This window comes from Panthera onca, chromosome B3, assembly GCF_046562875.1.
Source record: "Panthera onca isolate mPanOnc1 chromosome B3, mPanOnc1 haplotype 2, whole genome shotgun sequence".
NCBI classification, from domain to species: domain Eukaryota; kingdom Metazoa; phylum Chordata; class Mammalia; order Carnivora; family Felidae; genus Panthera; species Panthera onca.
The window spans coordinates 53,881,782-53,894,226 of NC_138344.1; the positions used below are offsets into that span (position 1 = coordinate 53,881,782).

The window sequence follows — 12,445 nt, forward strand, 5'->3', positions numbered from 1 at the left end:
CTTCCTCCCTGTGTGCTCACTTCAGCCTGACTGGGACCCTCAGCATAAAGTTTGTCTTTCTTAAGGCTGCAAACTCTATATTGTCCTTTAGGGTCCAGTTACCACTCCCTCCCCTCACTCACCCTTCCCCCTGGCTTAGAGGAACCTCTTGATTGTTACTAAGTCTTTGGTTACTGCATTAACCTTTTGCTTACTCTATACCCCCTCCCACACTTTTGTAAAGAGTCCCTTTATAAAAAAATTTTTCTCCAATTATCCTTGTTCAGTGCGTCATCTATTTCCTGTTTGGAATTTGAATGAGTCAGTCTTAAATACAACATTGATTGAATGAGTCAGTGAATTAACGAATTAATGGAGTATTTCATATAGTTTTAAAAATAGTGGTTAAGATCAAGAGCTTCTAAGTTAGATATATCTGGTTTTGAACTCTGGTTCTGATCCTAGTTACTTAAATACTTCATTATTAGTGAAATAAGGATAATAATACCTCATTCATTGGATTGTTTTGTTTTGTTTTGGTTATTTATTTATTTAACTTCTTTCTTTCTTTCTTTCTTTCTTTCTTTCTTTCTTTCTTTCTTTCTTTCATGAGTGAATGGCAGAGGGGCAGAGAGGGAAAGAGAGAGAGAGAGAGAGAGAGAGAGAGAGAGAGAGAGAGAATATTCCAAGGCTCAGTCTTACGAACCTGAGATCAAGGCCTGAGCTGAAATCAAGAGCCAGATGCTTAACCTACTGAGTCACGTAGTGCCCCATTGGATTGTTTTAAGCATTAGCTGAGATAATAGATGAAAAGCACATATACATATTGCCTAAAACATAGCAGGTACTTAATAAATTAATTCATTAAATAGTTATTCATTGAGTGCCTACTATGTGGCAGGCACTGTACTTTTTCGTTTATGATTGAGAATGTAAGGGACACCTGGGTGGCTCAGCAGTTAAGTGTCTGACTCTTGATTTTGGCTCAGGACATAATCTCACAGTTCATGAGGTTGAGCCCCTCATCAGGCTCTGCGCTGACAGTGCCCAGAGCCTGCTTGCGTTTCTCTCTCCCTCTCTGCCCCTCCCCCTGCTCGTATGTGTGTGTGCATGTATGTGCTCTCTCAAAATAAATAAATAAACATTTTAAAAAAGAATGTGAACAAAAACAAATGCAGTCCATTCATTTGTGGTTTTGACTCTGGTAGAAGAAAGAGACCTTAATCTCAGATAATTGTAGTGATGAATATATAATCTCAAACTGAGATAAGTGCTCTGAAAGAAAAGAACATGGACTTATAACAGTATATAATGGAGGAATATGAAGAAGAAAGAGCAAGCTAGCTAAAAGTCACATTGTGGACAAAGGCCCTGTGGTGTAGGACTAAGGATGGTGAGGTAAAACTAACAAACAAACAAACAAACAAAAAAGAAAAAACAAAATTTAAGAAGGCCAGTGTGGAGTATGGAGAACATGGAGGATAAAGATAGACATGTGACTGGAGATATGGATAGGAGCTGGACCAGACAGGACATTCTAGATCTGTATCTAGAATTTTGGTCTTTATCCTAAGAGGATTGGGAAGCCATTGCAAGTTTTTCAAAGAGATGGCGTGTGTGTGTGTGTGTGTGTGTATGTGTGTGTGTGTGTGTGTGTTAAATTTGAAAAGCTGATTATTGCCTACAGTATTTGTAAAGTTGGTAAATAGCAAGTCCTTATAAGAGTGTATGATTGGGGTTGGGGAGGAAAAAAATATTCGAATTGGGGGAAGAGTGGATGCAGGGTGACACAGTTACTAGGCTTTTACTATAGTCCATTTGAGAGATGATGGTACTCTGGGCTAGAGTGGAAGTCATGGGCATAGACTAGACTCTTAGGCTTCCCTCAGCTTTCACAGCTGGATGGATAGCAGTGCCATTCACTGATATAAGGAACTCTGAGGGATATCACAAGCTGGGCTGGACCAGGGCTGCCCGAAGGGCCTTAGAAGAATCTAGCGAAGATGCCATATAGACAAATATATGGGTTTACAGCTCAGAGGAGCAGTGTGAGCTGGAAATTTACATTTGGTCTACAAATGATCATTGGAGCTGTGGTCTTAGATGAGATGGCTCAGGGAAAGTAGATTGAGAAAGAAGATGGGCTCTGTCTGAGTCTTAAAGAATCCCAAGGTTTGGTTGCTGTATAGAAAAGAGTGAGCATCACGGAAGACAAAGGAGTGAACAAAGAGGTAGGAGGAAAAACAGGACAGTACTGTGACACAGAGGTTAAGAGAAGAGTGTGTTTCAAAAGGTTGGAATAGTCAACAATGTCAAGGGCTGCTGACAGGTACAGAAAAGGCACGGAGGATATTGAAAACACTAGATCTGAAACTAGGTTGAGTAATTAGTAGGAGATGAGGAAACAGGGGCTGTTGAGTATAGAAAATTCTTTCAAGATCTGTGACTATGAGGGAAGAAGAGATGTGTAAATCAGCATCTGTAGATATATTTCAATAAGTGCTTAAAAACCCATTAAGTATAGTCTCTGCTATTCTGTGTGTGTGTGTGTGTGTCCAAGAAATGTAAATTTTTAGCACAACACTGGCTCTGTAAGCATTTCAGCTTTTACTAATCACAAATTTTATTTGCTCATTGTGATCTTTACTGTACAAGAAATACTTCCCACCCTCAGTGTCCATATGATTTTAATAAACTATTCTGAGAAAGTGTGGGTGGTCTCCTTTACACAACAGTAGTTGGGAATAGGACACTGGGGTACGATTTCAAATTCAAAACTGAATTTTATGGGACCCCAATCTTTGCTGCTATTTGTCTTTTAAGTAAAAGAAAGTCTTCTAAGGATGTGCCCATTCTTCCCTGACTTCTAGGATGGCATAAAATTTTATGTGTTCCTCTGTTCGTTCTTTCAGTTCCACTTTTCTGCTATATTAAATAGCTACGTGGATTGATGATAATAATGAGAAGAACACGTGAAGAGGAACACTAGCGAAATCAGTATAATTAAAGCTTCTTTACTTCCATTTAGCATCTTCTTTTTATGCAAGGAATGCCCTTAGTAATATATTCTAATATGTTCCTTTGTTAATCATCTAGTTATCTACTTCTAAAAGCAGTTAGTAAGATTCTTAGAATTACTTGAGAAGGCACTTAGTAAATATATCATGAGATAGTGTATTTACCTGAAATAAATCTAACATAAGATTTAAGACTATTCTTGCCCTTACAGAAAGTATGTATCATATGCACAGTGTGCAATATATAATAATAGTTTAACTTGATGATGTATTATTTGGAGTTATTCTCGTTTCTCCAAAAGGCACCACAAATCTTTTTGGGAAACAGATCCTGAATTTGATTTCACTCTCTTTTTTTTAAGTCTATTTGTCTATTTTGAGAGAGAGTGGGGGAAAAGCGAGGGAGGGGCAGAGAGAGAGAGGGAGACAGAGAATCACAAGCAGGCTCCATGCTCTTAGCATGGAGCCTGAAGTGGGGCTTGAACTCAGGAACTGTGAGATCATGACCTGAGCTGAAATCAAGAGTCAGATGCTCAACTGACTGAGTCATCAGGTGCCCCTATAATTTCATTTCTTATTTTAACTTTCCATTTTTGATCTCAGTGTTCTGAATTGTGTTTATTACTATATTCTTTTTAACATTCCAAATTATTCCTTACTTGGATTGACTTTGTTATCTTTCATTGCTTCAACTACATGCACATCCATACACAGCTTTTTGAAAAATAGCATTTCTCAAACTTTTAAGCCACAAGTTCTGTCTGGATTTATCCTATTTGAGGGAGACCAGTTATCTTGCAGTCTCCAGGGTTGTTGTTAAGCAACCAGTTGAGAATTATACAAAACTTAATTGGCCCCTGTTCTTTTTTCTTTCCAAACTAAATTTTGTATTTATTCATATTAATTAAATTTGCAAATAAAAATTTAACCTTATATTGACTAAAATTATGGGCTAGGTGTGTAAGAGACCTAAAGATGATTCAGACCTAGATCCTGATATAAGACAAGGAGATGCATAGCTTGATTGCAAGGTGGGAAGCAAAACTTACTCTCTCCATCCACATAACCATCACTTCCCCGTTCATACCTCTTAGGAGACTCACTCATTAACCTAAAGATCAGGCAGAAAAGTTGATGGTAGCCAGTAGTGTTCTACCATCAGCCATCAAGATCAGAGTTTTCAATGTTTTTTGGTCCCTGTCCTTAATAAAAGTTAAATTATTTTGAAAAAAATACTGTTCTCCTTTCAGGAACATTTGACATGATAAATAATAATAATAATAATAATAAATCATCAAATCATTTTAAAGTTTTTATTTAATTTTGTTTTTGCAGGTCCCGACACTAAATTAATGCAGAACAGTGGTAAGACAAAGTTTAAGAGGACAAGCATTGATAGACTGATGAATACTCTAGTACTATGGGTAAGGTACTAAAACAAAATTAGGCAAATCACTATCATTGGTATCTTAATATATTTCTTACATTTTGCTGGGAATTCTTTCATAAATATTTATTTTTTTTGTGGAATTTTATTTGGATATTTTGCATTTGGGGCCCAGTTACATTGCTTTCTACTTTCTAGATTATGATGTCTCAACCATCAGTAGAGTTTCTCATGAGAAGTAGATCAGTGCTTATGGAGGCCTTCATGGTCTTGCAAGTTCTCCATATTCCAAGTACCTGCATTTGTTTTTAAAAAATAAAACATAATTTTTAAGTTACTTGGGTCTTTTTGTTGTCTTACCTTTGCTCATGTCCTCTCCACATAGCTTATGGATGGAGCTGGCTTCATGGGTGTGTGATCTTTGTAGTTCTACAGGTTCCCCACTCAGAAGGGCCTCAATACTTGGATGATTGATCTGCTGTTGCCACGTGGAAATTACCAAAAATCCAAAGGTTATCAATAACCTTTGAACAAGGGGGTCCTGCCTTTTCATTTTGCACTGAACTCCCCAATTTGTGTAGCTGGTTCTGCTTATGAATCTTCTAAGGCCCAGGTCATAGTTCTCCTCCTCCATGAAAGCTTCTAAACCTCCTTAGTCCAGGATTATCTCTTTCCTCTGAATTTTTTTCTCTTCTGTGCCTTTGAAATGATTTTCTTTTCCATCCATTTACCAAAAACAGTCTAGTATTCTTTGTGTTTTACCCTTTTGTCAGTAGATCTTGTGTGCTACCTGATGCTAGGTACCTGATTGTTCTCTGACTTTTGTGTAATATTGTTTTGCATCATTGTATTGGAATTAAGTTGAAGGACATTGACTTTAAATATGAGGACAGTGGCTTTGAACTACGCCCCCCTCCATATACTCACAAACAATTATAAAGAATTTGAGTTCAATAAATATTTGCATAACTGATATGTGATAGTGGGACTCTGACTAAGGAAAGAAGGAAGTGAATTCTTTTTGGGCACAAAATATTGACCTTGCTTTGTGCTTTACTTTTGGTATCATCCTCAGACTTGGGCTTTCTTCCTATTAAACTCATCCTCTTGGGGCAGAGTCTCAGGGGCCAAGGGAACATGTTTAGCTTGTGCCCCCTCCTAGAATTCTCTATTTAAATGGCCTTGAGCCCACTTCTAGGGCTTGCGTGGGGATTGTATATGTGTATTTACAGAGTAAAATTACTGATTGTGAAGGAGAGACTGTTCCAACTTTTCATATTAGAACATTGAATGCCCCATTAGATTATTAGAAGCTGATTCCATCCTAAGTTAGAGCATTTAATGCCAAATAGTACCAATTTTAATGCCCTTAAAGTAATTTACTTCAATTAATTGGTAGTATTATTGAAAGAAAAGAGGATACCATGATACAGGTATCAGGTAGGGTTTCAGGAATTCACAACTCTACTTTTCTCTAATACATGGCTTTCTAATGCACTTTAAATCGGGTTTTCCCCATACTCTTTCTACATAAATGTCTTATATGTCTATCTTGTTCATGAATAAAGAAGAAAGCAGTCCTAGAATGCCTGAATATTCCTTTTTTAGAGGAAGAAGGAAATAGCTGGTTAAATACATTCCTGTTCCCTAGCTTCACACTCCCCCTCCCATCAGTGGCTGATCTCTGCTCCTAACACAGAATGAACTTGGTAGAGCAAAGTTCTCAAAGCCCCATATTCAGCTCAGATCTTACATATTCATTTATTCATTGATTTGGTGTCTTTCCTTTCCAAGGCTGGCATTTGGGCTCATAAGGAACTGACCTTGCTCTCTTTCTGAAAGTTGCTATACCTCCAAAATGTCTGCTCTACCTAATACTGATACTAATCACAATGTAAGAGTTGGCTAACAGTTTTCAGGTTGATTCTCACTTTTTTTTTAATCTCCAAAGGAAAACATATATGGCATGCAGTATTTTAATCTTTCTTTTCCTTGTTAGCCTTAAGTAAGGATTGTGCAGCTAGATCTGTAGCCAAGAGACTTGACTGGCTTCAGGTTGTTCTTTAGTACTGACGTTTTCTTCCTTTTGCTTTTATGCCTTAGGCGACTGTATAACTTATCATTCAAACAGGACACTTTTGCAAGTGAAAGGAGGGAACGCAATTAATATTCTGCCTGGATGACAGATACAAACTGGGGCTGACCAGGGCAAATCAGGACATACTGCCTTCCTAAGCCATCTAAATATATGCCCTTGTCACAAATCAAGGTTGTGAAGTTACTGGCTTTTGACCATGGACAAGTTATATAATCTTTCAGTGCTTCTGTTTTACTTTGTTCTGGTTTTGACCAGCAAAGTGTGACTAAAGATTGTCCCTATATCAGAAAATCACTGGAAGAATTAAGTGAGAAAATGCATGTAAAATATTTAGTCAAGTAAAACATAAAAATATTAAACTTGTACGATTATTGATAAGTATGAAGAGCTTCGCATGACTTGCTTTTCAAATGACAATTTCTTGGAGTTAGGAGTGTAACTGGATTGTGTTGATGTGACTAGTTTTGTGTTCAAATTAACCTTAACCAGACTTCCATTCTCATTTCAGATTTTTGGGTTTCTGGTATGCATGGGAGTTATTCTTGCAATAGGAAATTCAATCTGGGAGAATCAAGTTGGGGACCAATTCAGAACTTTCCTCTTTTGGAATGAAGGAGAGAAGAACTCTGTGTTCTCGGGATTCTTAACATTCTGGTCATATATTATTATTCTCAATACAGTTGTGCCCATTTCATTATATGTGAGGTAAGATGAGAATTTATACTTTAGAAAAGCCACTTTGTCAAAAGACTTTGTTCTGCATCATCATGTTGTGCCTAATCATTTTTGTTTGTTTTAAAATTACCACAGTGAGGTAGATGTCTTGCTCTAACTGCTTATGATCTGCTACAGCTGTTACAAATGAGGCAACTAAGCTGTTTAATCTGCTTCACTTTTGTATTTTCAAATTATAATAAATGCATTTCATTTTCTTCTTGATTTGATCTGGTTTCTTAGGAATGTTTTTCTTTGGAATAAATGGACTACAATATAATCTCATGCAACCTGATCAGTTAGAATTGAGTTGATATTGGGTAAGAAGTGGAAGACTATTTGATGAGATCTGTTGAGATGATGCTTCCCTGCTACTAGTCTGGCTCCAGATACCTGGATTCAGATTCTGTTCCACCACTCACTAGATCCATAACCTTGGGCAAGTTATTTCACCTTCCAGTGCCTTGGTTTCCTCATTTTAAAAGTAAAGAAGACAATATTCTACTTAATAGGATTGTATAAAGAGTAAACAAACTGTAAAGCTCTTAAAAGAATGTCTGACACATTGTAAAAGCTTAATGAATGTTAATTTTTCCTATTATTAGTAACTATAATATAAAGAAGTTGAAATATAGTGGGTGGTACTTGTCCATTGTTAAATAAGAAGTCTGACTCCTAGCTCTCACTGCAACAGGACCTATCATTTCTAGATTTGGACCCACAAATTAGAACTAAAATGATCTCTCTCTCCCCATACACACACACACACACACACACACACACACACACACACCTCTATATGTATGTATATATGTACATTTTTGCGTGTGTGTATGTGTGTGTATTTGATAAGGCTTAGGAGTTGGCCCTAGAGTGTATAACTGAGATTTTTAAAAAATGTTTATTCATTTATTTTGAGAGTTAGAGAGGGGCATGTGCAGAGAGAGAGAATCCCAAGCAGACTTTGTGCTTTCAGTGCAGAGCCCGATGCAGGGCTCAAACTCAAGAATCATGAGATCATGACCTGAGCCGAAATCAAGAGTTAGACACTTAACTGACTGAGCCACCCAGGCGCCCCAATCCTAATCCTACCAAGACTGAGACAGATAATCCTAAAGACACTAGAGCCAAGATGAGACTTGGTTGTTTGACATTCCTCATCACCAGTATTTTAACAATACAAGAAATTACCAGCTCTAAATCCCCACTAATTTTTACAAGCTTCTTTTTCTCTCTTTCCAAAATCCTAACTATGATGAAGCAAGGGAAGTTCAATGCACAAAATCCACCCTTGTTTTGGATAGCAGTCAGGAAACTGAAATGTCAACTTGTGGGAAATTGACTTGAAGTAGTGGCATGTGGCCACAACACCACAAATTGCTCTGGGCCTTCTGGAGCTGTGGTCAGAGCAGGCTCTATTTAAACTGTATCCTACTGGCTCATCTTTGATTCTGAGGACCTCTTATGCTTGTATCCAATTATAAAGTCTGTAGTAAATCCTGCTTTTTGCCAGAAGAGCTATGGTCAGCTTTTATAGCTTTCCTTTTATGTCCTAAATGAACAATAAATGCTCATAGTGGCTTACCATCTGCACATGTGCAGTTTCATATGTCCTCATGAAGGAAGTATATTCTGTGTATGCTCTTTCTTTGAAGTGTGTTGGCATTTTTCATTTAATAATTTGAAATATTGGTGTTTTAGAGGTCAAGGCTAAATTCCCAGGTTAGCCTTGCTTTTCTTTCTAATGTGTCCCCTGCAGTGGTGGAAAGGAAACCCAGTTGGAATAGTCCAAACCCAGGTTATCGTCTTGGCATGTGTGACCTTGAAGAAAGCGCTTGGCTTCTCTGTGCCTTAGTTTGCCAATGAACTGCTCAGGAAAATGGTGGGACTAAAATAATTGGTTTCTTACTTCCTTTCTGCTCCAAATAATACTACCTTACCCTAGATAACATTGTGTATTTTATATAAAGTGTCTCCATATACTTTATTTTATTTATGTCTCCCAACAACCTTATGAAGTAGTTATTGCCCAACTTCTTTTATAAATGAGATGATTTGCTTGGGATCATGGGGCCGGTTAAAGACAGAACCAAGATCCAAACCCAAGTCTTGTGACACTTGGTACACTGGTTTTCTTCTCTCCCTAAGCTGTGTCTGGTTTATTACTCAGCAAAGACCCCAAGAGAAAGAAAAAAGAGCCTAGAGTTCTGTACCTGTTGGTAAGGCATAATAATTACGAAGGTAAATGTGAGCTTTCCTCTCATCATACAAGAGCAGTGATTCTGATCTCAATGTGGAGGGGGAAAGCATTCGAAAGAATGTCAGGTTGCTCAATCCTAAAGACTGAGATCTACAAAAACAGCGTATTTCTGTTTGGAGAGAAGGCCTTCTACAAAAGCTTCCCTTAGGCTTTTGAATAGGTATGAAGAATAATGCCATAGGTCACTTGAGGATAAAAGTGCTGAATTTACTTTGATCGGTTAACAATTCCACGTGAGCAAAGGATGTTGATGTTGGTAGGATACTTCTATGCTGTCAGTTTGTTTATCTGTAGTGTTAAAACATACCCAGCTACGGTTTTTTAAATACATCATCCTAAGAAATGCAGCCACATACTCCCAAGGAATTAAATTTTGGAAGTTTTTCCCAAAGCAATAGGAATTCATTTCTATGTTACCTGTTTTGCCACAGAATGGGTGGAATCTTAAGCCCTGCTCTTTGAGCATTCAGGCAGAAAACACTAAGCGCTTGATTATGCTAATTATGAACATTTGTCTCCTTTTTCCTGCTATTATAAGACAAAGAGCTGAATGTTCCACTATGACTGTCCTGAATCCTCTTTCCCAAACAAAAAAGACACCCTTCCTCTCTACAGACTATTTTAAGATCCAAGAATTCAAATTAATTTACAATACTTCCATTGGTTTGTATTATAATACAGAAGGATCACATGTTGTTTCATTCATTTTGCTTTGAATTTTCAGGAAGCTATCTTACTTTTAGAAAGATCAAAGCTTCAAATTGTTTGTACAGTTACTTGTATAATGCCATTTTTAGAGTCAGGTCTACATTGGCTTTACCAATGTCTGAAGTCTAGTCTTGGCTCTGTGGTTAGTTATTTGTGTGACCTTGGGTTAGTCACTTGACTTCTAGGTCTTAATGCCCTTACTAGTGAAATTAGGGAATAGAAGGTCAGGATTCATTCATTCATCTGCTTATGACAGATAAAGCACTGTTCCTGGTCCACTGTAAGTGCTAATGCTTTTTGAGTGAATGGAATAAAGAAAACAAAGGTAAAGTAGAAAAGCTAGCAGAGAATTTACAGGGAAGTATGTGTGTGCGGTGGTGGATATGTATGGGTCAGCTATAACAGTAAGTTACATAAACGAATACAGAAAACGCCTTATTTATTTTTCTTTTGTATGGTTCTACAGAATCGTAGAGTAATTTTTAGTTTAAGTGAAAAAAAGTGTTGCCATTTAAATAGTTAGGAAATGAACTAGCACCATACCACTTTCAGAGAGGGAAATGTTAGAAGCATAGAATTTAATGCCTAGAAAGGATTTTTCTATCATCTTTTGTCTTCAGGGAGATAAATGTTAAGAGTTACTGTAATCAGTCACTGTTAATTTTCTCACTTGACAGATGAGAACACCAAGGCTCAATTCCCATTAAGTTCAGAAATAAGCCATGGGTCACTGCTATTGTCATTACTCTGTGATACTGGTCTGGATGTCCTTGCTAATGTTCTAAGACATGCAGCTGAAATATCAAGGAACAAAGGAAGACATGAACCTGAAACTGAAATAACCCTATTAGAAGGGACGAGCATAGACAATGTGATTATAAACCTAGAAAATCCAAAAGAATAATTCTGCAAAGATCTTAGTAAGATAATTCAGCTCAATGTCTGATTTTGTGGCATAAGCAAAGTTTGTTAACATTAGATAAGGCTTTTAACATTAAAAAAAACCTTTCCATTAGGCTAACAATAATTTAAACAATTATGTCATCAATGAACAGATAGATGTAATGTCCAGTAGCAAATCTATCCAGCTGTAATGTGGACCTATGTGAAAAACAAAGCAAATGAAAACTAAAACTCCTTATCAATAGAGGTACTTTTCAAAATTCAATTACTGGAAAGACTTACCCTTCTCTTTGAAGTTGCACTTGTATATTAAAATGAGCTATTTCCAAGTAATTAAAAGTTTAACATAGGCTTAATACAAATCTTAAAGAAGTTTTATGAGAAGGTGGGGGTGTGGATGCTAAAATGTGTTGAACATATCAGCAAGAATAAATGAGTGGTTCCAGCCAAGAACTTTTTAAAAAGAGAAGTATTCTCTTACACCCTCTCAGGTATCGCCAATGTTTATAAAGCTGTAATTATGAATATAAGAGATGTATTAAGTGACATATTAAGGAATAAAATTGAAATCCCTAAAGTAGATTCTAGTGAGAAAAATAATTTATATGTGACATGGAAGCATCCCAATGCAATAAGGGAAAAGGACTTGTTTTTTTTAATAAATGGTGATAAAAAAGCTTTATGTTTGTAAAAATTGAAATTAGCACATCATATGTACATCATCTTTATAAAAATTCCAATTGCGATAAAGAATTAGATGTGGAAAATTCGGCAAAGAACTACTAGCAAAATATAGATGTCTGTATATATAATCTTGGCATAGGGAGAGCATATCCAACAAAACTCCCAAAACAGAAACTGTGAACTACTGATAAATTTGATGAGTTAAAAAGACAACTTCTTTGTGTCAAACATAGTGGAAACAAAATACAAATGATAAGTTGGTAACATTTGTATGATGTATATATGTCATGCATAGTAAATGCTAATTTTCAGTAATCTTATTGTAGAAACTTACATTGCTAACCTTTTTGGAAATTGATTTAACCTTACATATGACAGAAATTTTAAAAGACATACCTTTGGCCATAGAAATAACATTTGTAGAGTTGGAAAGTCGTAAATTGCCACTAGATGATGAGACAATGCTCTTTTCCTGGTAAATGGGCAAACTAATATAATAACAATGATAATATTGAGATTTACTCAGTATCTATTATGGTTTGCTTAGTGCTTTACAGAGATACTGCCACCTTTTTTGGCAAATTGAAGCCACATCAAACGATATATTAGAAAGTCCTCAACAATACATTTCTTTAGATCAGATATCTGACAAATATCTTTTTTAAAAATTTTTTTCTTTTTTTTTTTTTTTTTTT

General features: G+C 36.4%; 1 protein-coding gene across 20 annotated transcripts in view; it reads left to right on the plus strand.

Annotated features, from left to right (window-relative positions):
• Positions 1-12,445, plus strand: part of ATP8B4 (ATPase phospholipid transporting 8B4 (putative)) — a 272,767-nt gene that overhangs the window by 151,565 nt on the left and 108,757 nt on the right. For all 20 annotated transcript variants that reach the window (XM_060618559.3, XM_060618571.3, XM_060618558.3 and 17 more), the window contains 2 exons: positions 4,332-4,420; positions 6,990-7,186. In XM_060618559.3, coding sequence (XP_060474542.3) covers positions 4,332-4,420; positions 6,990-7,186 — 286 coding nt within the window. The remainder of the gene's footprint in view (positions 1-4,331; positions 4,421-6,989; positions 7,187-12,445) is intronic.